The 25,026-nt window shown below is 40.5% G+C and overlaps 1 protein-coding gene across 1 annotated transcript in view; it reads left to right on the top strand.

Moving 5' to 3' along the window:
- The window catches only part of LOC134883915 (guanine nucleotide exchange factor VAV3), a 72,857-nt gene that overhangs the window by 41,661 nt on the left and 6,170 nt on the right, over positions 1 to 25,026 (top strand). Inside the window, exons 11-25 of the mRNA XM_063912412.1 lie at positions 99 to 167; positions 746 to 832; positions 935 to 1,020; positions 1,500 to 1,632; positions 5,228 to 5,337; positions 8,995 to 9,096; positions 10,190 to 10,281; positions 12,444 to 12,466; positions 13,551 to 13,569; positions 16,033 to 16,163; positions 18,024 to 18,089; positions 18,779 to 18,813; positions 18,907 to 19,023; positions 20,613 to 20,700; positions 21,266 to 21,395. Coding sequence (XP_063768482.1) covers positions 99 to 167; positions 746 to 832; positions 935 to 1,020; positions 1,500 to 1,632; positions 5,228 to 5,337; positions 8,995 to 9,096; positions 10,190 to 10,281; positions 12,444 to 12,466; positions 13,551 to 13,569; positions 16,033 to 16,163; positions 18,024 to 18,089; positions 18,779 to 18,813; positions 18,907 to 19,023; positions 20,613 to 20,700; positions 21,266 to 21,395 — 1,288 coding nt within the window. The remainder of the gene's footprint in view (positions 1 to 98; positions 168 to 745; positions 833 to 934; positions 1,021 to 1,499; positions 1,633 to 5,227; positions 5,338 to 8,994; positions 9,097 to 10,189; positions 10,282 to 12,443; positions 12,467 to 13,550; positions 13,570 to 16,032; positions 16,164 to 18,023; positions 18,090 to 18,778; positions 18,814 to 18,906; positions 19,024 to 20,612; positions 20,701 to 21,265; positions 21,396 to 25,026) is intronic.

Here is a 25,026-nt window from a genome sequence, read left to right as displayed (position 1 = left end):
TTTCTATTCATATCTGGAGCCGAAGCATTAGGTTCTCAGGTTTTTTTTAGGATTTAATTTATTCTAAATTCTGTGTGTGATTTGTTTCCGTCCAATAGGAGCTGGTGAAACACACTCATGATTCCAGCGACAAGACCAATCTGCGGACAGCATTGGATGCTATGAAGGTACATCAGTTTAACCTAGTATTTTGTTTCTACACACTCTTATCCCAGCATGCATAGCTTACATGTACAGACACAAGTAACAGTCAAATATGAACCATTTAGATGTAATGTTCCTCTTATAGATTTGATTGAAATGTTGCTTTTAATGAGGAATATTTGTTTATAGGCCTTTAACAGAACGCTTTGTCTCTTTAGGATTGTTGTTTGTCTTCCTGCTCCTGTTTGTCCTTAAAATCAATGAACACCATCATTAATATTTGGGTTAAATCATATTTTCTGTCTTGTCAATCATCTCAACTCGTTGTAAAAGCTTGTGTAACCTAACACAATAACCTTATCATGTCCTGAAAATGAACTATAAGACATTGCAGTTCATTGCATCTCCTCACGTAAAGCAAGCCTCTCTCTTTTTGTAACACCTTTGTTCCCAAAGACATATCGAGTGTCTAATTGGAGTCTGCAAGTTCACATCAGCAATAGTGACTTTTGCAGAAGAGAGCTCAAAAAGAAAGAAAACCTTGGCACATAATAAGCAAAACGGTGAAAGGAAAAACTTTTTAATGATTACTTGTCTACAGGACTTGGCTCAGTACGTCAACGAAGTCAAGCGAGACAATGAGACACTGCGAGAAATAGATCAGTATCAGAAATCCATCGAAAACCTGGTAAGCCACCTGTTCCTTCCAAATAATTAAATGCTGATCTAATTTTCTCAGAGCTTTTTCTTGGAAATTGCCTTCACCATCCATTTGTCTGTCTTTCTGTAGAATCAGACTCTGAGTAACTACGGGAGACCCAAAGGTGACGGGGAGGTACGGGTGGCCTCGGTGGACAAACGAGCTAAACAGGACAGGTGAGATGTGAGGGTGACATGCTGGTTGACTGAAACGCTGACTGAATGACTTAACCACAACAGGTGCTGTGCTTGGAAAACTGCCAGAGTATGTATTGCTTTGAGCCAAAGTCCTATCAGAAACAAAATGTTGTAAGTGAGCTGCAACGTTATTGAGTAACGACCATGCAGAGTTCCAGACAAACATGTAACATGTTACAGTATACTTTGCTAATATTAAAAGGTCCTAGTTAGTGTTTTTGGGAGTTTCACTTTCCTGTAGTGTGATATAAAGGTTTTGGTGCATGTAAATGGTCTGCAAAGGCTAAAATCCAACGTTTAAGAAAAGTATGAACTCTGAAAATGAGCACAATAGGGCCCCTTTAACAACTCCTCAAATATGAACCCAAGAATAGTTAGTTATAATGTAAGTATATCAGTATTTTCCCAAAATGCACTGGACAGAGAAACATGAAAACATCATTCTCTTTGAACCCCAGGCACATCTTTCTGTTCGACGCGGCGGTGATCGTGTGCAAGCGGCGAGGAGACAACTACGAGATGAAAGAAGTGATTGACCTGCACCTCTTCAAGATCACCAACAACCCCACATCGGACAAAGAGAACCGCAAGGTCTGCACAAACACACACATGGATATGGTTTGAATTCAAACAAGATCCTTACTAGTCTCCCCTTCCAGAGAGTAGGGTGTTGCGAGTCACCCAGAACTGACTGGAATGTTGCTCCAGTAAACATGTTTTTTGGACTAACAAGAATACGTATTATTGTGACACTATGAAGCTTTTAACACATGATTTTCACCTCAGACTCTTTGACTTTTAATCACAGGTGTAACTAATCGCCTTTATGATGGCTCTGTTTCCTGGGTAACAAAGAGTCTTCGTAGACATGGCTCTGAAAGATTTAGCTCCGCTGTAAGCCACTGATTGCAGCCACTACTAATCAATGTTATTAGTCACACCTGTGTGAATGTCTGAAATATTGACTATAAGTATCAACATGACTATCAGCAGTGTTTCTCAAACAAATTGGATAGTTTTTAAGGCAAATATTCAGCTTTTGTTTTGGCAGCAACACATGCCTTTGTGAACATTTCCCTCTCGGTGCCAAGAGAGTAACTCTAGTCCTTTTTTGGAGAGGCCACAGGGACGATGTTTAGCTCAGACATGCACAAATATTAGCCTAAATTAAATCAAACTGAAGTAAGATGGAAAAAAAAGAAAATTCTGCAAGGCTACCAGACCACATTTGTTGGTCATTTTTCATTTACTTGCAAATTAGATAAAAGACTTTCTCCTTCCTTGTTTTGCTAAACCCCAAAGACAAGACTTTCAGCAATTCAACATGGGTTGTTTTCCAAATCACAGATTGTTTTTGGCAAGGCACATTTATTTATAGAGCACCTTTCAACACAAGGCAATTCAATCTGGTTTGCAAAAATGAAAGACATTAAGAGTTGTAGCTTGTACTGCAGCTGTTAATAAATAAAGTGTGTACTTTTGCATGCAAAATGGATACATACAATTGGGACAATGCAGGAAAACATCCTTGTGTTTTTGGCATATGACTGTATATATTGGGACATTCTAAATCTTTCTCTGGCACAAGTTTGGTAGTATTGGAACGCACAGATGGTATTAAATAATCCAATGACAAAATGTCCCAATATTTCTGGCACCCAAATGGTTTCTTTTTTACAGTAAACAATTCATAACCCGGAAAAATCACAGCTGATAGGAAAGTGTGAAGTACAGGTCTAAATGTATGTGTGTACTTAGGAAAAGAAAGCTTTAGTGTCTTGGGTGTTATTCAGGTGTAAGTAATTGATAGAAAAGGATTTTTTTTCATGCATTAAGCTATTTATTTTATGGTGTGTGACCATTTTCGAACCAATAACCCACTTTAAGCGGTGATGTACAGTGATTTATAACAGCTAAAACATCTTTTGATGATATTTAATTCCACCCAAGGATCAATCAAAGTAGTGAGTATATTCTGCTTTTACTGTCACTCTGATATGCAGCACGCAAAAGTAAAAGACTGAGCAGAACATACTTTCTAACATTCTGTAAAATAGAACCAACAAAACAAGCATCTCATATAACAGCTAACGCTATAATGGAGGGAAGTCTTGCACTGTTAAGTCCATTATTGCCTTTTTATGACTGAGTCAGCAAAGCTCAGGAACCAGTTGGACTCCTGACAAACCAATTAACGGTGCTACTCCAGCATAATGAGCAGTCATAACAATTTATCAGATAAACTGAGGTTTATAAAATTGAGTAAAACTGGGCTGATTGTATTTTATAAGCACCTGTACCAACATCTATGCCCCGCTGCTTTCATTTGTGTCCTGAATCCCCTAATGTGCTGCTAGAATGAACTACCTGCAATCTTTCCAGCTCATAACACAAACAAGAAAATAATCACCAGAAAAGATTTGATTTAATTTTTAATTTGATACATGCTTGTTGCAGCACATGTTTTACATTGTCTTGTTCATTCACCAGCATAATACTGAAAGTGTCAGACTAGAACAGCCTGCCTCCTCCCAGATGGTCCTATCATTAAACCTCGCTTTGGGCCTGACTACTCACACACTCACACACACAGTGAATACCAAGTGCCAAGTGGTGAAAAATATTGCCAGTCATTATGAGGAATGATATCTAAGGCGTGCCAGGAAACAATGATTTGGGGAATAATGATGTTGTAAATAGCAGACATTAGTAGGCTAAGACCCATATGGGCTTACAGCGTAATTTTTTTTATGAAACCTCCGCTATCTCAGCATCATTCACCTCAGATATGATGGATATGATGCAGTTTCCTTGATAACGTATTTGTTATGGAATTACCAAAGATGCCTGTAGCTGTCTGAAGAAAGCGGCGAAAAGAATCTTAGAGGCGATATCATCACATGTACATGCATCTGGAGGTAAAACCAAATAACCCCCAAGTTTCTAGAGTAAGTAGGATTTGTTGTGCCATCAATACACTCAACTGGACTTAGTACTATCCCCTTGTTCTTAATGGAACCCGTAGCTGTTATGTGAACTGCAGTCATCGTCTGTTGTTGTGTTGGCACATCTTTACTTTTGGTTTTGGGTTCACTCCCTGCTCTCACAGCATTGTTAGAAAAAGTAAACTATTTCCTTCAGGAGTTGGTGGAGACCAAAACAGAGCATAAAGGAGATTAGATATTGAAGTAACATTTGCCAGGTGGACAGAAACACTTCTCTAAATGAATGCTTATGTTGTTCAGTGCCTCTTTGATGAATAGGGAGATGTTTGTTCATAATTTAACTTAATAGGTGATGATATAAGTTGAGTATACAACATGTTTCTGCTGCCCCCAAGTGGCCCCAAAACGATAATTGTTCAGTTTGGCAGATTGACCTACAGTAAAACCCTTTAGCGAGGGGTTGGATTATTTGTATTTTCGTTATCAGTCTTGACCTATGATCCTTTTAAAATTATAAAGCCATACCAGGCAAAAAAAAGAAGAAGTCCAAACTGAGAGACATACGCCTCTACCTTTTGTTACAAATTGGTTGCTAGAGATATATTTGCCGAGCGTAAGTCTTGCTGTCCGCTGGGAATGCCTCTGCAGAGCGATACTTTCCTTTACTCTCTTTTTCTTTCAATAGAAAGGATGAGCCTCTGCGCTTGCCTGACAGCACTGAGAGCTTGGCATGTTTTTTCGCCTTCAGAGATGAGTGCTAGAAGTTCAAAACCCCACATAGGAGCCATAAAAAGTGCATCACACAAGCATCTGTTTAGTGATGCCATCTACAAAACAGAGGCATGTGTTGACACAGAAGCTAATAGACTCATATTTAGCCTTTGAAGTGGGTAATGACGGCCGATTACAGGCCCACTCACACTACTTGGGTATGTGCATGCTGTCTGATGCCCAGCAGTTATATGGCACAGCTACCTCACACTCTTCCCTGTCTCCATTATGCTCTTCTTCTTTCGTCTCTCTAACTGTCAGTTCTGCCACCCTTCAGCTTTTGTGTTTGCTCTCCCCGAGGCATCCCTCTTTCATTTTGCATGTCTTTGTCTCCATCTGTCTCCCTGCATCCTGTCTCCTTCAGCTCCTGCCCCATCCTGCTCCATTTGTCTTTCACTTGAAACCCCTCAATTTATTTATCCGTCTCATTTTCTGTCTGAAACTTGCGTGTTTTTTCTTTCCCGTTGCAGTGGTCCTACGGATTCTACCTCACTCACAACCAGGGCCAGAGCGGCTTTGAATTCTTCTTCAAGACCAAAGAGCTGAAGAAGAAGTGGCTGGAGCAGTTTGGCATGGCCATGTGAGTTTTTTTTTTTTTTTTTGCGAGTGTATTTGAGTCACAGCGCGATAAGAACTGTGTCGCTCTTTGTTCTCGCTGCATATTGTCACAGCATCAAAAAAACTCAAGCTGTTTGTCCTGTTATTCAAGTTCAGCGACTTGATGATTCGTGAGCCACGCGACACCGTGTGCGACCTATAATCTACTCATCTTTCACTCACTAACTTTCAAAAAGGCAGAAACTGACCAAAAAAAAACCATTGAAAACTAATTTCATTTTATTTTATAATAATAATATTTAGTGCTATTCACTTAAATAGTTTTAGTCCAAATCCTGAGCTGGAATGTAGTTCACCTGAACTGATAAACTGATGCCAAGAGAAAACTAGTGTTGCACTTTTAGAGAACAAAAACAACAAATCACAGATTCATCTTTTCAAAGATACTCTTTCAACCTCTGTCTCATAGCTTTGACACATACAGACGAAACGTGTTGTATTGGGTTTACAATAACTGTAGGAAAAGGCATCTTATTCTAATGCTAACTGAAGTTTTGGGCACAATTCATAAAACATTGGACAAAGCGCGTAAACTATATTGTGTTCGGAAACGGAAGAGTTAAGATCTACAGCACAGAAAGGTGTGTGAAGGTGTGGCATTGTTTGATGAAATGTTGTATGAAGATGGTGCTTGAACTAAGTTACAGCCACAAGACAAAATAAAACATTTGTGGCTCAGTTTGTGACACGCTACATACATTTCAGACGCCAAACCAGAGAAACTACTTTTAAATCAACAAGAGGATTGGCCAAAAAGAACAAAAGATATGAGGGAAGTCCGGGCCAGCCACACCAGAGGCTGTCGGACCCAGAGCTTCCCCTAAACCAACAGGAAAATGCATTAACTAAAGTAAGAAATAAAGCCCCGAAAACTGGTCCTCCATCCTTAAAACAAACAACAAAAACTAAATAAACTCTAAAACTAAGGACGACTGAGTGCTGTGGTGTCTGGCCAAGCAACAGAGAGACTGCAGGATTCCTTCCCCTCCAGCCTTCCTTATGTATGAATCAAGACTGATTAGGAGCACCTGAGGGAAGGCAGAGCCAATCACTGATCAGGACCACCTGTGCTTATCGAGCAAAGAGGGGAGGCAAAGAGAACAGAAAGGGAGGACACAACAATCTGCAGTAGAGGGTCCATTCCCTCATTTCAAACCGTGAAATGAAGCTCAGATTTAATGACATTAGAATCACTGAAACAAACACATGTGCAGGAATCTGTCTGGGGGAATTGGCACCATAAAAAAAGCAGAATACTACATGCTCTGCAAAACAGTACAACAGGTGAATTAGGAGCTGTGAAATCTCTTTGTAAGGTCTAGAAAAAGTAGCCCAGATGATGTCGTGGTGGTGTTGTCAGGGTTACACCGGTTCGATCTCAAAGAACGCATTTTTAATTTCTTTAACAGAAAGCCTGTTTAACAAAGTGAAGGTGTGAGGTTTGAGGATGTGTGAGTTTACCAGAGAGTGTCTCACAAAAGATAGTGTTGTTATGGTAATGCAGGAAACAGTATTTTATTGCAAAGTAACAGACTTTTCTTTTTTAAATCAGAAAAAATCAAATCCTATCCATTGTATTTAACATGGACGATAATATGAACAACAATGATCTGCATAGAAACGTTTTAAAACCAAGTCAAAAAACTCCAATCTCCTGCTTATTCTGTGTCTCCGTTAGCTAAGCACAAGAAACCTGTCATTGGATCCTTGAAAAAATTCCCATTAGCCTCAGTTTTTCCCCCAAAAATCAGTGAAAAAATATTTTCAAGTGGCTAAGGAAAGCAACAGGCCTGATGGAAGAGGATTGGGAAGATGTAGCGTGGTGTGGTGTGAAAACAGCTGCTTTGGTTGATTAACTTTTGGAGCTGAATTAACGAGCTGCGAGAATAGAAAGGCATTGCCAGACGATCACACTCTCCCACAGCGATGCTTAACAGCCGATCTGTGAACGTTGTTTTCTCTCACGTGCCGCCTGTTTACCGCATGACTTATGTTCACTAGACACAGAACGTAGAAACCGGTTATTAAACAGCCGTGAGTGAGCACCCCGTCCTTGAAAGTCAGGAGAACACTGCAAATATAGTCATATTGTATTGCTGAGTTTTAAAGTCCTTCAATCTCACGTAGCTAACTCTCAGCGGTCCGACAGAGTCGTACATCTTTAAACGCTTCAGAAAGAGTGAACCTGGATGAGGGCGGTCATACTCTCAAAGTCAAGGAAAGTGAGGCACAGGGTTTGGCTTTTCATCCTGTAGCAAAGTATCCAACATTTTTAGGTGTAATTGTTTTTGCATGAGGAAATTGACCCTCTTTCTCGTCAGCAAAATAACATGTACAGTTGATAACAATCTTCTGTTCAATATGGATATGTTCTCAGTACAGAGGAGATGACACCCTGAAGGTCTCTTTTTCTTCTTCAATTTCAAAAAACGTGTTAATTTTGAGTGGACAAATAGCACCTGTGCATGTAACACTTGTGCAAAAATGTCATCATGTCTAGCTCTTATAACAAGGAAAGATAATAAAGACCTTCAATTTGAAACCAACTAATATTTGTGCTACAGGCAAACTCTTTTCGTCTTTCCTTTCTCTCACACACACACACACACACACACACACACACACACACACACACACACACACACACACACACACACACACACACACACACACACACACACACACACTGATCATGTCCCAAGGGGCCAAGAATCCTTCTAAGTTCACGTCAGGCAGACCTCACCTGTCTATTTGCAATTCTCTCCTTCCCACTTCAAAGAGGAGTATCATTAATTGTTTCCTGGAAGAATTTGTTGGCTGCAATTATAAGTAGACCTTTTGTGGGGGTTTTGTTTTCTTTAATATTCACATTTTCCTCAAAAGCACAAAGCAGTTGGTAATAGGAATTAGGCAACAAACACCATTTTCATTCATTCATTGGGTGTTCGTTTGTTCAGTACAAAAGTGTCAGAGTTTTAAATGCTGATTTTAATAATCAACCCCACATGTCATGCAACATGCTTTTACTTCACTCTGAATGTCATATTATCATCATGGTAAGAGAGTTACATGAGCAGAGACTAAATTGAAACTCAGCAGTGCATTTAAGACATCCCAACTCTTGCCAGCGTGGTGACACTGCATTTTAAACGGAAGAAACATCGCATTTAGTTTTTTGAAAGCTTCGTTTATTGTTTTTCCCCTGGATACCTTTTTTTGACATTGTGAATGCAATTCTCTTCGACAGCTCCCTCTCAAATCCCGGTATCAGAGGAAGCACCCTCAATTCATAAACAGGAGCTTGAACTTCATTAGCATGTGATAATGTGAGACTGTCACATAGAATTTATGCAAGGAGATTTCTTTGGTCTGAAAAGAAGTGTGTATTAGCTTTGAAAACGCAATCACAGCAAGGTGCACACCGGTGTGAGTCCATTAATACGTCAAAACAAGTCACAAAACTCTTCTGTTGCCGTGTTATCCGTCATAAAACTATTCTATAAGATTTGTAGATTGAGTGTTTGTGGATTTTCTCTGACGTGTGATCCAAACATTTCAGATAATTCACGGAAAGTCACAATTTCTTAAAATGTCCTGTTGTGTGTTATGTCCTCTTTAGATCCAACATTCGTCCAGAGAACGCCACAAACAACTGCCATGAGTTTAAAATGCACACCTTTGAAAGGATCACCTCCTGCAACTCCTGCCACATGCTGCTGAGGTAAGAGGCCAGTTATTATTCACTCAAACACACACAGTGGAAGCAGCACATAACTCCTTCAAGGCCCTCTTCAGACATAAAGACCGAGGACGAGACCCCTTCCCTCAGGACTCCTTTGAAAGACCTCCACCTCGTCTTCCTGTCCTTAAAATCTATTCGTCACTTTTTTTCTTTTTCCCCTCTCTTTCTCTGCACATGTGCTTTAGTTACACAAAGTTTCCTTTGAATTCGCTGAATGGTATCGGCACCCAGAGGTCCGCGTCCATGGTCTCACAGAGAGAACGATTGAGCGGTTTCACCTACCGGTAGAGAAAAAAGTGTCTTTCACACTCCAGCTCTTCCTCAAGGCAATGGATGAGGAAAGGGGACATGATTATTGCGCTGTGACTATTGAGAGCCACACACTGAATGCACCAACATTTACTGAGGGTAAAGTGTGAAGAAAAAACAAGAATAATGCAGGGAAGGTCTCAGGAGGCAGGTGAAGTGCCACGTGTCTTTTATTTGATTTTCCCAAGTGTTACAATGAGTCACTGTACCTATTGTGTCTTTGTTAGCACTGCCTGTTGAATAATACTGGATTAACCTTACAATAGAACCTCTTATCTTACACGCATCAAATGACTTCATGAACCATAATCCAACAAGCCAAGTGTTATTATTTGATTTTAAGATGTTAGATAGTATTTTATAAAAGCTTCAGCTGATATCAGACTTCCACTGTACTACTGCTACTCAGTATGGTAATACATATAAGAGCACCTGATTGGCTGAGGTGATGTGAAGGTTCATAAGAAAACATGATATGCAAGAATCTTGTGGAAGTTTAATTTTGAAAGGGAAGTCTTAAGCAAACCAAAACAATTCCTTTTATATGATTTCAAAAGGGTTAGGGTTTTAAATCTGCAAGATAAGAGCTGATGCATGCTGTTGGTCTTTTTTTATAGTATGAAAGGAAAGTCACTGGAGAGAACTTCCCTACCACACCTCCTTCAGTGTTCTTTTTTTTACTTGGCTGCTGCAGAGTCGGCTGACGTAGAACAGCCTGGAGCATTTCAAGTGATGACTTTTCTTTTTGTTTGTGTATTTACAGGGGCATCTTTAACCAGGGCTACCTGTGTTCCAAGTGCGGTTTAGGTGCCCATAAAGAATGCCTGGGCCGCTTTGGCAGCTGTGGAAAAACAGGTAACACACTCCTGCTTCACACATGCAAATAAAACCAAAGTCTCCCGCTTTATTGCGCAACCTCATAACATCTATTGTGCAATAATTCTTCACGTAACATTTTGCAGAGAGCAAAATGACAGCACTGAAGTCTGATTATTTGAACATAAATGCATGTAAATAATAATTAAATATGTTGTAATAAAACCATATTGACAGAGGACATATGAAACCTGATAAAAGACTTATTACAGGTGAGTTGGAGACTTGTGAAAAATAGCCACAGAGTTATGTTCTGAAAAGCATTGAAGGAATGAAGGTTGCTCTTAATAAACAAGAAGTTTTAGGTGCCATTATTTCTACCAACCAAGGTCATCAAGTTGTAGATCAATAGTGCAGATATTCGTTCAAAGCTCCGTCGCTTCGCTGGGTGGTTTTGACACTTCAGAGCACCTTAAAGGCAATGTCAGTGTGTATCATCGCATCGCTCCCCAAAGCTTAATAGTAGTTTTACTGAGGAGTTTTATGAAACTCCTGACTTTTTTATTATGCCCCTGTTGAGCGTCTGTCACTCAGCTCCCTGTGCAGGAGCCCTGACAGCTCTGAAAGGAATAGGGGGAACACTTCAGACATGTGGAATGAAAAGAAGGCCTTCAGAAACCAGCTTAGCATGTCCTCTGCGAATGTGTGAGAGAATGCATGAAGAGAAAAACTAGGTTCACACTTTTTGTTTGTGAAAACTATTTCAGGGCTTAAAGTGCATGCTTGTGTTCCAGTGGCTCTAAAACTCGGCTCAATGTTTTTAAAGGTGTTACTGTTACAGCCCTGCATGTCACAATTGCGTGTTTGTCAGTATTCCCAATGGCAAGCTGCCAGCTCCTGTTGGACCCGGCATCTGTCACGCTGCTAGCAGGTCGCAGAGGCAATAACGGCTCGACCGGGCCCACCTGGGCATGGTGTGTACCTGAGTAGATTTGGGCAACACCGGCGGCCAGAGAGCCGGTGAAGACTGGGGTGTCGGTTTACATTCCCCCTCTCATTACTCCACTCAGAACCCACTCTCTGCTGGTGCAGGGAAATGTGCGAGGCCGAGGAGGACCAGTGCTTTAGCAGCATACCAAAGGAAAAGTACTTTAGGAAGTCCTAAAAGTACAAAACATTCTACCCAGTTACAAAAATAGCAAGAATTTTATTTTGCTGCAAATTTTCCTGATGTCTATTCGACCAAAATAATGAACTTTATTCACTAAAATGCTCAGAAAGCCGAGTCGATGTTAGTGTTCAAATGTTATACACCTGCAGGGCTGCAAAAACACACAATCACAGCAACACATTAGACAGAGGTGTGTGTGTGTGTGTGTGTGTGTGTGTGTGTGTGTGTGTGTGTGTGTGTGTGTGTGTGTGTGTGTGTGTGTGTGTGTGTGTGTGTGTGCCTGCGTGCATGCGCGTGTGTGTGTGTGTCATAGATAAGACAACTGTTTACCTCAATTTGTCTCTGTTATCAGCTGTGAGATGTTTGCGAAACAGGTCAAGGTTCACATAAGGAACAACAGGCCTGCTGAGCTGTGTGTGTGTGTGTGTGTGTGTGTGTGTGTGTGTGTGTGTGTGTGTGTGTGTGTGTGTGTGTGTGTGTGTGTGTGTGTGTGTGTGTGTGTGTGTGTGTGTGTGTGTGTGTGTGTGTGTGTGTGTGTGTGTGTGTGTAGGACGTGCAGGTACAGTGCATACATTTGTGGCTTTCTGCCAGTTAGCGTTTGTGAGTGTGAAGGTATTTGTGTGTTTACGCAACAGCGCTGTTGTACAGGTACAGGAGTACTCGTGTGTGTGTGTGTGTGTGTGTGTGTGTGTGTGTGTGTGTGTGTGTGTGTGTGTGTATGTGCAAAGGTGTGCAAAGGTGTGTGTATAGGGGGTGTAACCTGTCCCTCAGGGAGCCAATGAAAGAAACTGGTGGAGCAAAAACCTCAGGTCTGCCCCCCCTTCCTCTCCACCCCCCTGTCTCGTTACCTCCTCTATCCCGGCTGTCAGGTAGTGGCAGTGCAGCAAAACAAAGCGAACCCCGGTCAGACACGAGCGTCCACCTCCTCCACTAATGAGGGAGTGTTGCCTTGTACCGACGAGTGTGTGCAAGTGTTTGCGTGCACCTGCTAACCCGTCATTCACTATGCCTGTTCTCAAACTTCTTTCAGATCCCGGCTCCGTCAGAACTCAGGTGAGCTGCTGCTGTGCGTGTGTGTGTCTGTGTTGGTGTGTGTACTGTCTGTCTGTCTGCCGTGCGCCTCCTCTCTAAAGCTCTTCTGCACTTTGAAGACTGCTCTCTCCTGCAGCTATTTGCCAAGGAGACTCCAATTGACTTTACTCGCTGCAGCCTCCCTGACACCAGACACAAGATGTTTTTTGCAGATTTACCCTCTGCTGTTTTTTAAAACAAAAAGTGTGCTTTACCTTACAATGCTTAAGCATGAAATTACAGTGGGTTTACGACAATTATGCACACAAATCTAACATGCACAGTGCAGTTTTAGCCATAAACGATCCAATTTCACCATCAAAAACACAAAACTGGGTTGAAATAGACTCATCCTCATCGTTTAAGTCTCTTTGTTTATACTTTTGATTAAGATTGTGCACAAATAAACCCCACATTTTTAAAATCCAGCTTTTTAAATTGCAAGAACTTGTTGCAATACACAAGTAAATGCAAATGAATACAGCGTGTTTTATTGTCATTCTTAACGGTAAAAGTGCTATTTGTAACTGCAGAAATTCCCTTGCTACATGCAGTTATCATCACCAAAACCTTAAAATCAAAACTCTGATCTGAAATATATCCAGATTTTCCCACCAAAATTTAAATTGCACAGCTTTGAAATATTCCAGCTGCAACACAGGATGTTGCCCGTGGGGTCAGTGCATGTGGTAAGGGTCTTAAGATGGTATGTAGTATATCAGAGCCGCCTCATGTGGCCTGTATAGGGTAGATAGCAGACTGGACTAAAATATTAATTCTGTGTGCATCAGTAGATGGAGGTATTGGTAGCATTAGGCTGTGTGTCTGAACGTATTCATCTCACTGAGCTAATAACTGATTCAGTAGGCGGTATGATGGGATGCATGTTGCACTGACTTTGGATGACGTGAGATGTTTCAATATGCTTTCACCATGCCTGTGATTTATGTGTGGGGAGATTGAAGACTGAACCTGTGATCAGTAGAGACAACATCAACACTGTTCAGTCTGAATGTCCATGTGTTCCTGTCTCAGTGAGTCATTTTTTCTTTGTGTGGTTTTTCAGAGCAAAGATCGAGATCCAGGTGAGAATCCAGAACACAACACTTCACCATATATCCATCCACCTCACACTCAGCCTTCCCTTGGTCCACTGACAGTGTTTATGTGCACAGACAGAAAACAGATCCACATTTTGAAAAGGCCACTGTTGATATGTGCTAATACGAAATATCAGCATGCTGCAAGTTTCCGCAGATATCAGCTCAGAAAACATACATTTTTCTCTGCAAAATATGATTATTATATGATGATTACTCTCGCTGACGTTGTATTTAAGATGACCTTACTTGAAGATATTACCCCTTTTATTTTTCTGATGAGTTGTTAAGTTTAAAAGATGTTAGTAAATAGTTAGAAGCGCCCCTCACACAGTTAAAGAGCAACAGGTGACTTTTTCACATTAGCATATTTGAAATAAAAAACCCAAAACACAAAGATATTTTTATTTTAATGAGATAAACAAACGTACACACTTGATATCAAATCCTTCTCTTGTTATTGTGGTAATTTAGATGCAGAATTAAATATAGTTGTGCACACTTATTACATTTATTTTGGTTTCACCAGCCACACATACAGTGAAACACGCTTAACCAGTAGAAATCCAATCAACCAGTAGAAATGCAATACTCCCTTCCATCAGGTTGTGTGTCAGCAACCTGGCAACAGTTCTGCATGAATTGCTGCTGGCATGGTGTCATATAATTGTTTTCCCTGGTATCAGAGGTAACCAGGCTCAGCGGGCGAAGGTGCCTCGTAGCTATTTCCTTATTTTATCATTGCAGCTGAGACTCAATCTGAGTGTGAAATGCTCGTGTAAACAGTTTAAGTTAAATAAAACCCCAAATAGAATGCAAAAAGTAGCAAGTGTGTACAGTAAACATAGCTATTGTAATTTTATGCCTCCCTCCTGCAGCTTTCTGTCTCTATCTCCCTCCAGTAGAATGTGAATAACATGCAGCATCCTTTGAATTGTGTGTGCATGTGTGTGTTTCCACGACACAGAGGGCCTTTAATCTCTCATAAACCTGGCTTCAACACTCATTTTTCCACCCCTCCATCCATTATGCTGCAGAAAATCATTTCTGACTGAAGACGCATTAAAATCAATAGGCGTTTGATTGCCCTGGCCCTCAGCGTTTCATAATATTTCGACGCTGCTCTCTTTGTCTGTTTTCAAAGGTGCGCTAACACTTTGCTTGTCCTTGTGTGGATAGGAATGCAATTCAGCCCCCAAGACTCAATTTTCCACGGCCCTGTGTCTTTAGAAGTCCTATTCAGGCAGGCTAGCACATGTCATGCTGCCAGCCCCAGTGCTGCTGCTCTGGAACAGACCCTGAAAGCCAGATATAGATGTATTAGCTTTCAATACAATGTTGTTGACGTCTCTTTTATTCGCCTCAAGCTTTGGTCTTCCCTTCATGCGCTCACTTGAATTTATTTTTCTCTTATTGTATTCCTGCACAACACTATCGCACAACACTGCAGAGGAAGATATGCACATTTCATTTGACATGAAATATGAACTGCAGATTTGTTTGGCATAGGAGGGTGCTTTTTAACAGACATGTTCTAATTCAATTTCAGTGATTCCTCAGTGAATAATAGGATCAAAGTTGGCCATTGTGCGAAATCAAATAGTGCTGACTGAGGTTATTCCAACAAACAAGTTCAGCATTATTAAAATGCACTTTTCTAAATGCCAACGCAAACCCTTACTATTATATATATAACAGCTGGAGTGCTTCAACTAGTATTTGCATTAGTATTTATAGCTGGTGAGGAAGAGTAATGCATACTATGAGCTTGAATGTGGACAGGAAAATGGATAGAAATGGTGACATAAAGAGGTTTCTTAATTCAAACGTTTTTGTCACATATCCATGAAGGAGAAAAAATGTATTCGGGGAATTTTCCCCAATTCTCCAGACTGCGTTGTGCCGCAGTAAACAGCGTCCACTCACTCCTGCTTATCTTTTATCTCCGAGCCTGATAACCAGCCATGCATCACGGTGCACTGTTGCTTATCACTGATATGATAATGGGTCCAAATGATTTGCAAGGGCAGTGCACTGGTGACAAGGGGTGTGTTGTGTGTATGTGTGTACATGTGTACACTACCTCTCATTACCACCTATTACGGGGCCAGGAATCGTTCAGTAGAGCAAAGACGCACTCTGAGAATAGCAAACATGCCCTTTGTGGCCTGAGGTCATTGTTGCATATTCACACAGCTATATGGTCTCATGCAGCCAGACATTCAAAGGGAAGGAGCTGAGAAGTCTAAGGGATTTACATGTGTCCTCCTCTACCCAAATATATACAGGTAGTTTTATAAAAAGGACATTTACTTAAACTGCCACCACGCAAAAATAGTTTATTAACTCTGTTGTTGGTCAATAATGTTTTAGGGAAGGTTGATTTGCAGATTTGTTTGAAGGTCTTCTGCAGACAGTATGCAGAACCTAACTGCATCTTTCTTGCAGGTCTGCCTAAGATGCTGGTAATCAGGAATTATTTTGGTGTGCCGAGCCCTACGTCTGGTCCGGCACTCAGCATCCATTCGGGTGACATCATCGAATTAATCTGTGCCGACCTCCACAGCCCATGGTGGCAGGTCAGTGTTCACACGATCACTTATCAACACAAAAACGCACCTGCTGTATTTCAATCTTAACTTTTTACACTGTCAACAATCATACTGTCCTCATATTCTGTAACAAGGGTAATCAGTGAGTCATGTTTTACTATAGCTTATATCTGGTGTGGTCACTTTTTTACAATGTGTCATTAATGTGTATCAACTTCCTCTTAAGTTAAAGATTTGTTCTTAAACTCTACAACTGAATACTGTAGCATTCCAGTTGTGTCTGTAGTAACATGTAAAAACACACAGACAATAACACACACAGCAGAGCACTTATTACGAGTTAAACTGAGCCAAACTGGAAATACGATGTGTTGTTGTGTAGAAGTGTCTGAGTGTGGGTTTCAGAGGCAGAATCAAAGCTGGGGCCTGAAAAGGGCATTGTATTGACATGAACTACTGTACCATTGTATTATAATCAGACATGTAATGAGGAAACCAACAAATCTCATAGTACTTAACACGAAACTGATTTCAATTAACCCTGCATAAACACTTAACTGGAGGCAGCTGCAGCCCGCAGAAAGAAAACATTCAATACACATCACCTTCATAGCCAGCAGACCATAATCGGTTCGCTTCTTCTCGGGATGCGTGGAAATATAAAATCGATCACTGTAATTTCATTTCATTCAGCAGCAACCATCTGTTTACTCTGTCAGTGTTACCAGCTCTGATCGTTATCACACTGTTAGCGAGGATGCAGTTGAAAGCAGGGCTGATAAAATGGCCAGAGTTAGGAGGGATGTGACAGGAGAGGAGCACAAAACCAGAGAAAAGGGCTGAGCTGGAAGTAGCTGTGTCTGAAAACACACCCCTGTGTGAGGCCTATGTCCCCTTTATTACCCAGAGAATCCAAAAAAACATCAATTATTCAGTCTGGCTGTTAAACAGGCAGAGCCAATTGGTGCTCCAGCTGTTTCTGTGGTTACAGCTCACAAACTATACAGTGAACACATGTTAGTTAAAATAAAAATGTATTTGAAGTCCGACTGGCTACAAATATGTAAAGACCTTACAAAAACCACTCAGCTCTTAAAATTCATATTGTGAGTGTGTCATGGAAATGAAAATAGCTTTCTACATTAAAATGAAAGATGTATTAAACATTCACAAAAAAGAGAAACAGATTTGTGTTAGTGGTGATGCCGTTGTAGGTCTCTTGGTACATGGTTAATTGTCATTAATAAGATAAATGCAGGACATTGCTGAGCTTTGTATTTGTGGGTTATAACATGCAAAACTCAAATTATGCAAGGAGATAAAAACAAAAATCTAAAACATTTTACATCATGCTTATAAACACATCTAAAGTTTGCATTGCATTCAATATCTCAACATTTTAAATCATGTGTTGTATGTGAAAAATGACTGAAGGCCATGCAAAGTGGTTGCATGCTGCAGGTTATTGTGCAACCTGCTAGATAACTGCAGTATGCATATGCACAAACTCCTAGTTTGCTTACATTTTAAGCATCAATTTCTTCCAGCTATGGTATCCATGACTGGATTATTGTCACATATAAATCACATGCTTTGTGGGTGCACAGGACAAAAGCAGCCACAGCGTCAGAGGGAGCGCACTACAGCCTCCCTATTCATACAGACTGAGCTCTCCCCGGTGTTTATAAATCAAGGAGTAAAACGAGTCATCACCATGGGAGGAATAAGGAACACTTCCTCTTTCCTTCTTCCTGCCAGCCATTATTTCCACAATAGTTAACTAGGCTGTAAATTTACAGTGCTCTGTGTTGCAAGCTAATTGTTTCTGAATAATGGAGACAGAGTCAGCCAGATGTACATAATGCAATTATCTCTCTGTGGTTTCAGGGCAAAATCCTGACGACGAAAGAGGTTGGCTTCTTTCCAAGCGACGCTGTGAAGCCTTGCCCATGTGTAAGCAGCATTTCCTTCTAGAACTACATTAGGGACTGTTGTAGAAGCTTGTGTTTGGTTCCATGTATTTCCTTGTAGTGTGATGGCGTGAGGAGGGTTTGGGATTTGTGAGGCGAAGGTATTTATCCTGGCATGAGAAGAAAAACAGACCATTGGCTCTCAAGTTCTGAACACAAGGAACTTGTGTTGTCTTATGAGATAAAAGTGGTTTACTGTCTAATTCACCTTATCAATAAGCAGAAAAGATAAAAAGCAATGTCCTATAAGGATAAAGCAATACTTTATGTTGCGCAAACTTAACTGGAAAACTGAGAGGGAGAAATAATGGCGTGTTTTGTCTTCACTGACTTATTGCTTGTTTTCGTTCTTCCTTTCATAAATCTCCTGGATTGTCATGTTGCATTTGATAAAATGAAATTCACACTATGTCCAGCTGCTTCAGGAATATGAGCTGTCCTGTAGATAACAAATCACCATGTCTACACTTTTGTAAAGATAAGGAGCGCATTATGATTTTTTATTGGGTTTGTTAAAGCACCTGTTTTATAGAAGAGCAAAACCTCAGCATGAAAACATTCTGCAGACCTGGCGCCAAGTACTTTACTGCAGTGGTGTACTTTGTATTGAGTTTGGATGAGTGCAAGTTATTAAAAACAACAACACATCTCAATTTCTGCTTTTTGCTACAGGTCCCGAAGCCTGTCGACTACTCCTCTCAAGCTTGGTATGTCCACAAAACATCTGCCGTCTGAAAGTTCTCACAGGTGAATGAAATGCAGACAGTGAATTAACTGTTTTCTCGGTTGTTGTGTTGAAGGTTTGCAGGTCCCATGGAGAGGCTTCAGGCAGAAACAGAACTCATCAACCGGGTTAACAGCACCTACTTGGTCCGCCACCGCAGCAGAGAATTCACAGAGTACGCCGTCAGTATAAAGTAAGTCTCACATTTCTTTCAAGTCATTTAAGAACCTCATATGCACTGATTACACCTGGTGGGATGGATGTTATATATTTACAATAAGTATAACGAAAGAACACAGATTACATTAAAAAGCACGACTTTAATGAGTAGAATCGTGACTGTGGTGACAACAAAATGAATATTTGACGTGTTACTTTTTATTGCCTGATCATTAAAGGCCTGCTTGGGTCCAGCTTTCAACAATCCTTAGATTTGATGACTTCTCTTTAACATGACGTGTTTTTCTGCATGTCTGCGGCTGCTAGACGTTAGCCAAACCACAGTATTGACCTCCTGGCTTTACAACAAGATTTGAGTGAATTTGCTTTGAGACTGTGGTTAACCACAATGATGTGTGTGAACCTGACCAAACAAGATCATGGGGTCACATCTTGGATAAATTAACCAAGCACATTTCAGAAAGGTTGGGATGCTTAGTGACTAAAACGCAGGCAGTGAAAAGTACACCAGCTCTTTTCTCCATGAGCGACGGAGACATTCCTTTAAATTCATTCAACTTCTTTCAGCATCCTTTTCTTCCCTGGAAAGGATCACTCTCAGTTCCCTTCAACTTCTTCTGCGCTGAAGTCTTAATTGCTCGTGTGCACACAGAAGGGTTGTCTGAACAGCTGTAAGACTGTTCAAGGTTATTAAAACATCCCTATGAAAGACAGAAGCCGAGTGGAAAGAGAAACCTCCGTTGTGGGAACGACTTTCAAAAAGAATGAGTCACAAATGGAAATTACCCTCTCTGTTTCTCGGAGTAGGGCTGGCAGAGAATATTTGATGATGCGTTCTGTTCGGATTAAGATCTAGCTTTTTAAAGTACTGTATTTCCCAGGCATGAAGGCAGCTTCCTGGATAGTTCCTGCCACGCACATTTGAGTGTGTTTATGACTAAATAGAAATCTTTAAATTCGACCTTGGAAGTCTCATTGTAGTTTACATCAAATTCAGTTTGACCATTAATACTAGTTTGAAATGTTACACACTGGCTTACAAAATCTCAGTGTTGTTATAGATCAAGGAAATATGAGAAGTTGTTGTAATCAACACGATAATGCTGAATTGAGGAGATCGATATTGATTCCATTCACGTTAGGTCCACCATATAAAGCCAGAAGACGGTTAGCTTAAGTTAGCTTAGCAAACAGGAGGCAAAAGCTAGCTTGACTTTGTCTACATTTTTTTTTTTAAGGAATACAATGCCTATAAGTTTCAGTATGTTTTTAAAAGGTTGCATTTGGAAATAGGGAACAGGCTAACTGCTGCATTACCCTTTATCTGCTGAGTAATGACTGTGATGGACATACAGAGTTCTGCCTACTCTAGAGAGCCCCATCAGCCACCCTGTTAATACCAACACAAGCATGTGGCTGTGGGGGGAGCAGTAAACCACACATGAGCACATTTTCTCCTAAATACCCATCATTCACGTGTCACAGCCCTTTGGGACCCTGCAGCAACGGCCCTGCTCTCCACAGCGGCCAAGGGCCAGCCACCGATCGATGGCTGTGATCAGAGACGGAAATTAGACTCATAACTTATTCAATGGCCCACAGGTACAACAACGACGTGAAGCACATAAAGATCCTGACCAAGGACGCCTGCTTCTACATCGCAGAGAACAAGAAGTTCAGGAGCATATTGGTGAGTCTTTTCAGCCTCTTTTTCTTTTTAATTCCACCACTGCAATTCATAAATAAATCATCATGTTCGCTTAATGACGTGTCAAAACCTGAATTTTCTTTTAGCAGTGGGCACAAAAATAGCCATGATTAGAGGCGTGTTTATACTGGCCCCAGGGCTTCAGCATTATAGATAAGTCCAGAGCATATTGGAAGGGTTTTCTTAATATTACTAATGTGTTCTCTGAGATTTCTCATAACACATTTTGGGGTGAAATGTTTGGAAAAATACTTTAAAAAAGATGTTGCTAACATATCATTTCACTGCTTTTTATAGAAAACAAGAGAATCTGACAAAACGTCTGTAGCTGTGGTATATTAAGTCAAAGTTACATCAGCTTTCATAACATTAAACATTATACATTTTTTCAAGCAGGCTCTTCATTATGTGACATGTAAATGTGATGGATGTTTGTGTCATGAGGGCTGGAAACATGAACATGGCTAATTTATCTCATTGAAGTAAAGTCAAATGCAAACATATCTATTCATTTGCTTACTCATTTTATTTGTTTGTGTGTGTCCAGGAGCTGATTGAGTACTACAAACACCACTCGTTGAGAGAAGGTTTCAGGAGTCTGGACACCACACTGAAGTTTCCTTACCAGGAACCGGAGAACGCTGCTATGCACCGCCTCAACCGGTCCAGTAGCAACAGTGAGTAGAGCTAACAATAGAAACAATACAACACTAAAACCACTATTCTCATATTGAGGAAATGTCTTGATTCTTCCCTTATGTTCATTGTAAAGACATGTTGTGATTTATTTCCTTATTTTCACTTTGAAGAAATGTCTTGGATTCATGTCTTGAAATCTGAATATTCCAAAACCAAATGTTCCTTTCGTCGTAAATACTTTTGGTTTTATCCTGCAACATGCTGCTGTCACTTCTGAATTCCCCCACCACTCCTTCAGCTTCCTGTTTTGTCTATTTATCTATCACCTTTTCAGCTTCTCTCACACATGGCTTTTTATTCCATTGGCATCATCTTCACAGCCTTAAAAGTGCCATGTAGCGATTTGTTGTAAAGATCCTGGTCTCTTTTGACGTTAATTGCTTTTGACCGAACTGTCAGATGTTGGTTGGAGAATCAACTAAGCATGTTATTAGATTTGATAACACTCTTTGGAAGTCAAATCGATGTGATCTTCAGTAAACGTCCAGAGGAAGCAGATAATCTGGTAGACCCTTCATTGACTTAACCGAAGTCAGAAGCATTAATTATCAGAGTTGTAGTCTTATCCACCCTACTGGATGTAGATTGATTATCATCCATTAAGAGTTAATTAAACAAATACATGATATTGATATCATATATTTCATGTTTCTCACTTATAAATGACAACATTTATACATTAGTTTAAAGTATTACACTTGAACTTATGTCATAGCTTTAACTAAGTTGCAGTCATAGAACAAAGGATCATTGAACCATGAATCACTTTTCATTCCAAATGTTAGTGTTATTGATACTGAAATCATAGCTTACCATCACAGTTTTCTAACAGTTCAGCTGTCGAACACTTTAACTTTCAGACAGGCTACAACTTGCTAGCGAACATGCCTCAATACGTTTCTGGCAAACGTTCTTGTGGATGTTGTGGTGTGCTGTCTGGTGGATCTTGGCTTGATGATTTGTTAGAATGCGCTGTTTGTTATGTTATGAACAAACCTGGCAACACCTCACCACCCTGTCACCAACAGGTTATGAAATTGGGCAAATTGATGATTATCTTAGTGGTTTTTTCAGTCATCGCTCTGACTTACCTGATTCCTCTCAGAAGTCAGGTGTTGGAGGTGTTATAAATGAGGTCCAGTGCAATATTTTTTTCTGTGCGCAACAGATGTGTTGGACTTTGAAAAGAGATTTTAATGAGATGATGTTTTGGTTTGAAGTGAAGCAACAGCTGAAACAGCAGGGTTTTGTCAAAGTGCAGCTTCAGGAGTGAACACAGCCATGTGTGACAAAGCAGTTTTTTTACTGATTAAAAGTAAAACAAAGTCAAGAGTCAAAAGACAAATAAATAAATAAATTTGGTGTAGAATGACTTTTCTTCAGAGGCTTGGCTAATAATGTCATGTGGGAATTCGAAAACCCATCAAGAGAGGTGTGAACACTGAAGTACAAAGTGCTGTTCGCCCTCTCAAACATCCATCCCCCCTCACAAGCTCAATGTTTCGGAAGAAAAGGTATTAAACAGTGTGTGAGCCTGGCGAATCAGCCCATCAGTTGGTAAATGGAAAATGTATGACTTATCGCAATCAGTGGCAAATTGAGATTTCATTTGAAAGCTGTTTGCCGCTGCATGCAATGGGAAAAAGGGAGAACACAGTCCCGCCTTGCTGATGATCACGTTCCGAGCGGGAGAAATGTGAACAGATTGTGCAGAGTTGTTTGGGTGTTCTGTAAGAAGCCTGTTGTTTAAACTCTGCTTCAAAACACAAGTGGAGACAGCTTTAGTCCAAATTAGTTTAGCTCCGGTGTGCGCTCCTTCTTCGAGGCAGCCTCTCCCGGTGTGCACACTTTTCTCTTTCACTTCTACATGACTCATTGTTTTGATTTCCATCCTCCTCGAGCACGGCTGGAAGACTGCTAATTGATGTTTATGCGTTGTTTTATGATTTTTGAACAGCTTTGCAGAAGGCAAAACTGATTGATTGATTGATTGATTTTAACCAATTTACTAACTACGCCAGCTCAACACAAATGTTAACCCAAAATATAAACTGAATGTGTCCATAAACAAATACTGTTGGGCTCTGGGCTGCTGGTGTGTGTACTACTAGCAGATAAGGCATTCCAGTCAGTTCCACAAATCAGATTCAGTAAAAACTGAAGCATGTAAAATGCAGCTGGTGTTCTGGTGGCTATTTGAAGTGCCGGCTGATCCCTCTTTATATTGCTCGTACCTAGACACCATTAGCAGTTGCTGAGCTGTCTCTCAGTGTACTGATTAGTATTCATTTTAAAAACCACTGGAGCTCCGCTCTGCTTACAGCATATCAATAATCCGGGGCCAGTTAACTTGCCAGAAGTATTGTTGGGAGCGGCGCATTTTTCATAAAGTTTGGGCATTTATCCTCCATTGTGGGGATTACATTTCCAATTCCCAGTGGTAGAATTGTACGCCTGTGCTGGAGCAAACATCTGTAGTCGTTTTGTGTGTCTTTATAGTCATTTTGTGTGTCTTTATAGTTGTTTAGCATCGCCTTGTAGCAATTTTGTGTCACCTGTAGTTGTTTTAAGTGTCATTTTTCATTATTCATGACATTTGTAATCTCATTGTAGTTCTTTTTCTTCTCTTTGTGGTTGTTTTTCATGGTTTTGTAGTCATGTTGCAATGCTTTTTGTAGTTTTTTGTTTAGTTTGACTACATTCAATATATTCAGAGGCTCTGGTCCATTGGCACTATGGCCTGTGCCCAATCGGCTCACTCAGTAATAAATCCATTATACTAATGAGCCACTTATTACCTATCCTCTTCTGACTCCTTGAATCTGTCTAATGGAATTTGAAATGAGGGTTTTTTATTCCCTGGATAGCACAAATAATTCCAGAAATTGGATCTTTCAACCAGGCTTGTTAACATTTTTTGGACCAAATCATTCGTTTGCATCCACTGATTCAACCATTTAGTTATTTACACTTTGTACTGTACTTTTCCTTTGACTGTGCTTGAGCCATACTCACTGTGTTGACAATCCAAAATAACAGCTTGAAGTATCCCTAAAGTCTAAAGCACTGATCCTTTAGTATTAGATGTTATTTTCCCCAGAACAGGCCCCTAACACTGCCAACTTTAAGACATTGTTGGAACCGGATCAATGCCTGTAGCTTCTTTTCTTCTTTGCCAGTGGAAATACTGGAAGAGGGATATAGTTACAAAAGCAGAGGGCCACCGGAAAGTAGAGAAATCTGCACTGTGGGCAGTCTGAACCTGGGGAAGAATAAAGTACTTTAATAATAGAATATGAAAACCACATTATTGTCCTGTAAGTATCAGGTGGAGAGTGTCTAGATAGATGACGTTGATGGCGTACCACATGTTAGACCTCTTTTTATCTTTAAACTGTATTCTTTATGCCTCAGAGTTTGGATTCAAAAAAAGATGTTTCATTTCTTTTCCTCTGCTTTTCTCTCCTTCTACCATCCCTGGCCTCCCCCCCTCACACCTCCCTGCCTGGCCCGCCCCGCCTTAGCCCCATTGCTCTGCGGCCTCTCTTTTGTAACTCCTGCCGGCTACAGCTTTGTACCTCCTTCCTCTGCTCCCTTCTGGTCAGGTAC

Source organism: Eleginops maclovinus, chromosome 21 (genome assembly GCF_036324505.1).
Source record: "Eleginops maclovinus isolate JMC-PN-2008 ecotype Puerto Natales chromosome 21, JC_Emac_rtc_rv5, whole genome shotgun sequence".
NCBI classification, from domain to species: Eukaryota; Metazoa; Chordata; class Actinopteri; order Perciformes; family Eleginopidae; genus Eleginops; species Eleginops maclovinus.
This window is presented reverse-complemented; position numbering and strand designations above follow the sequence as displayed.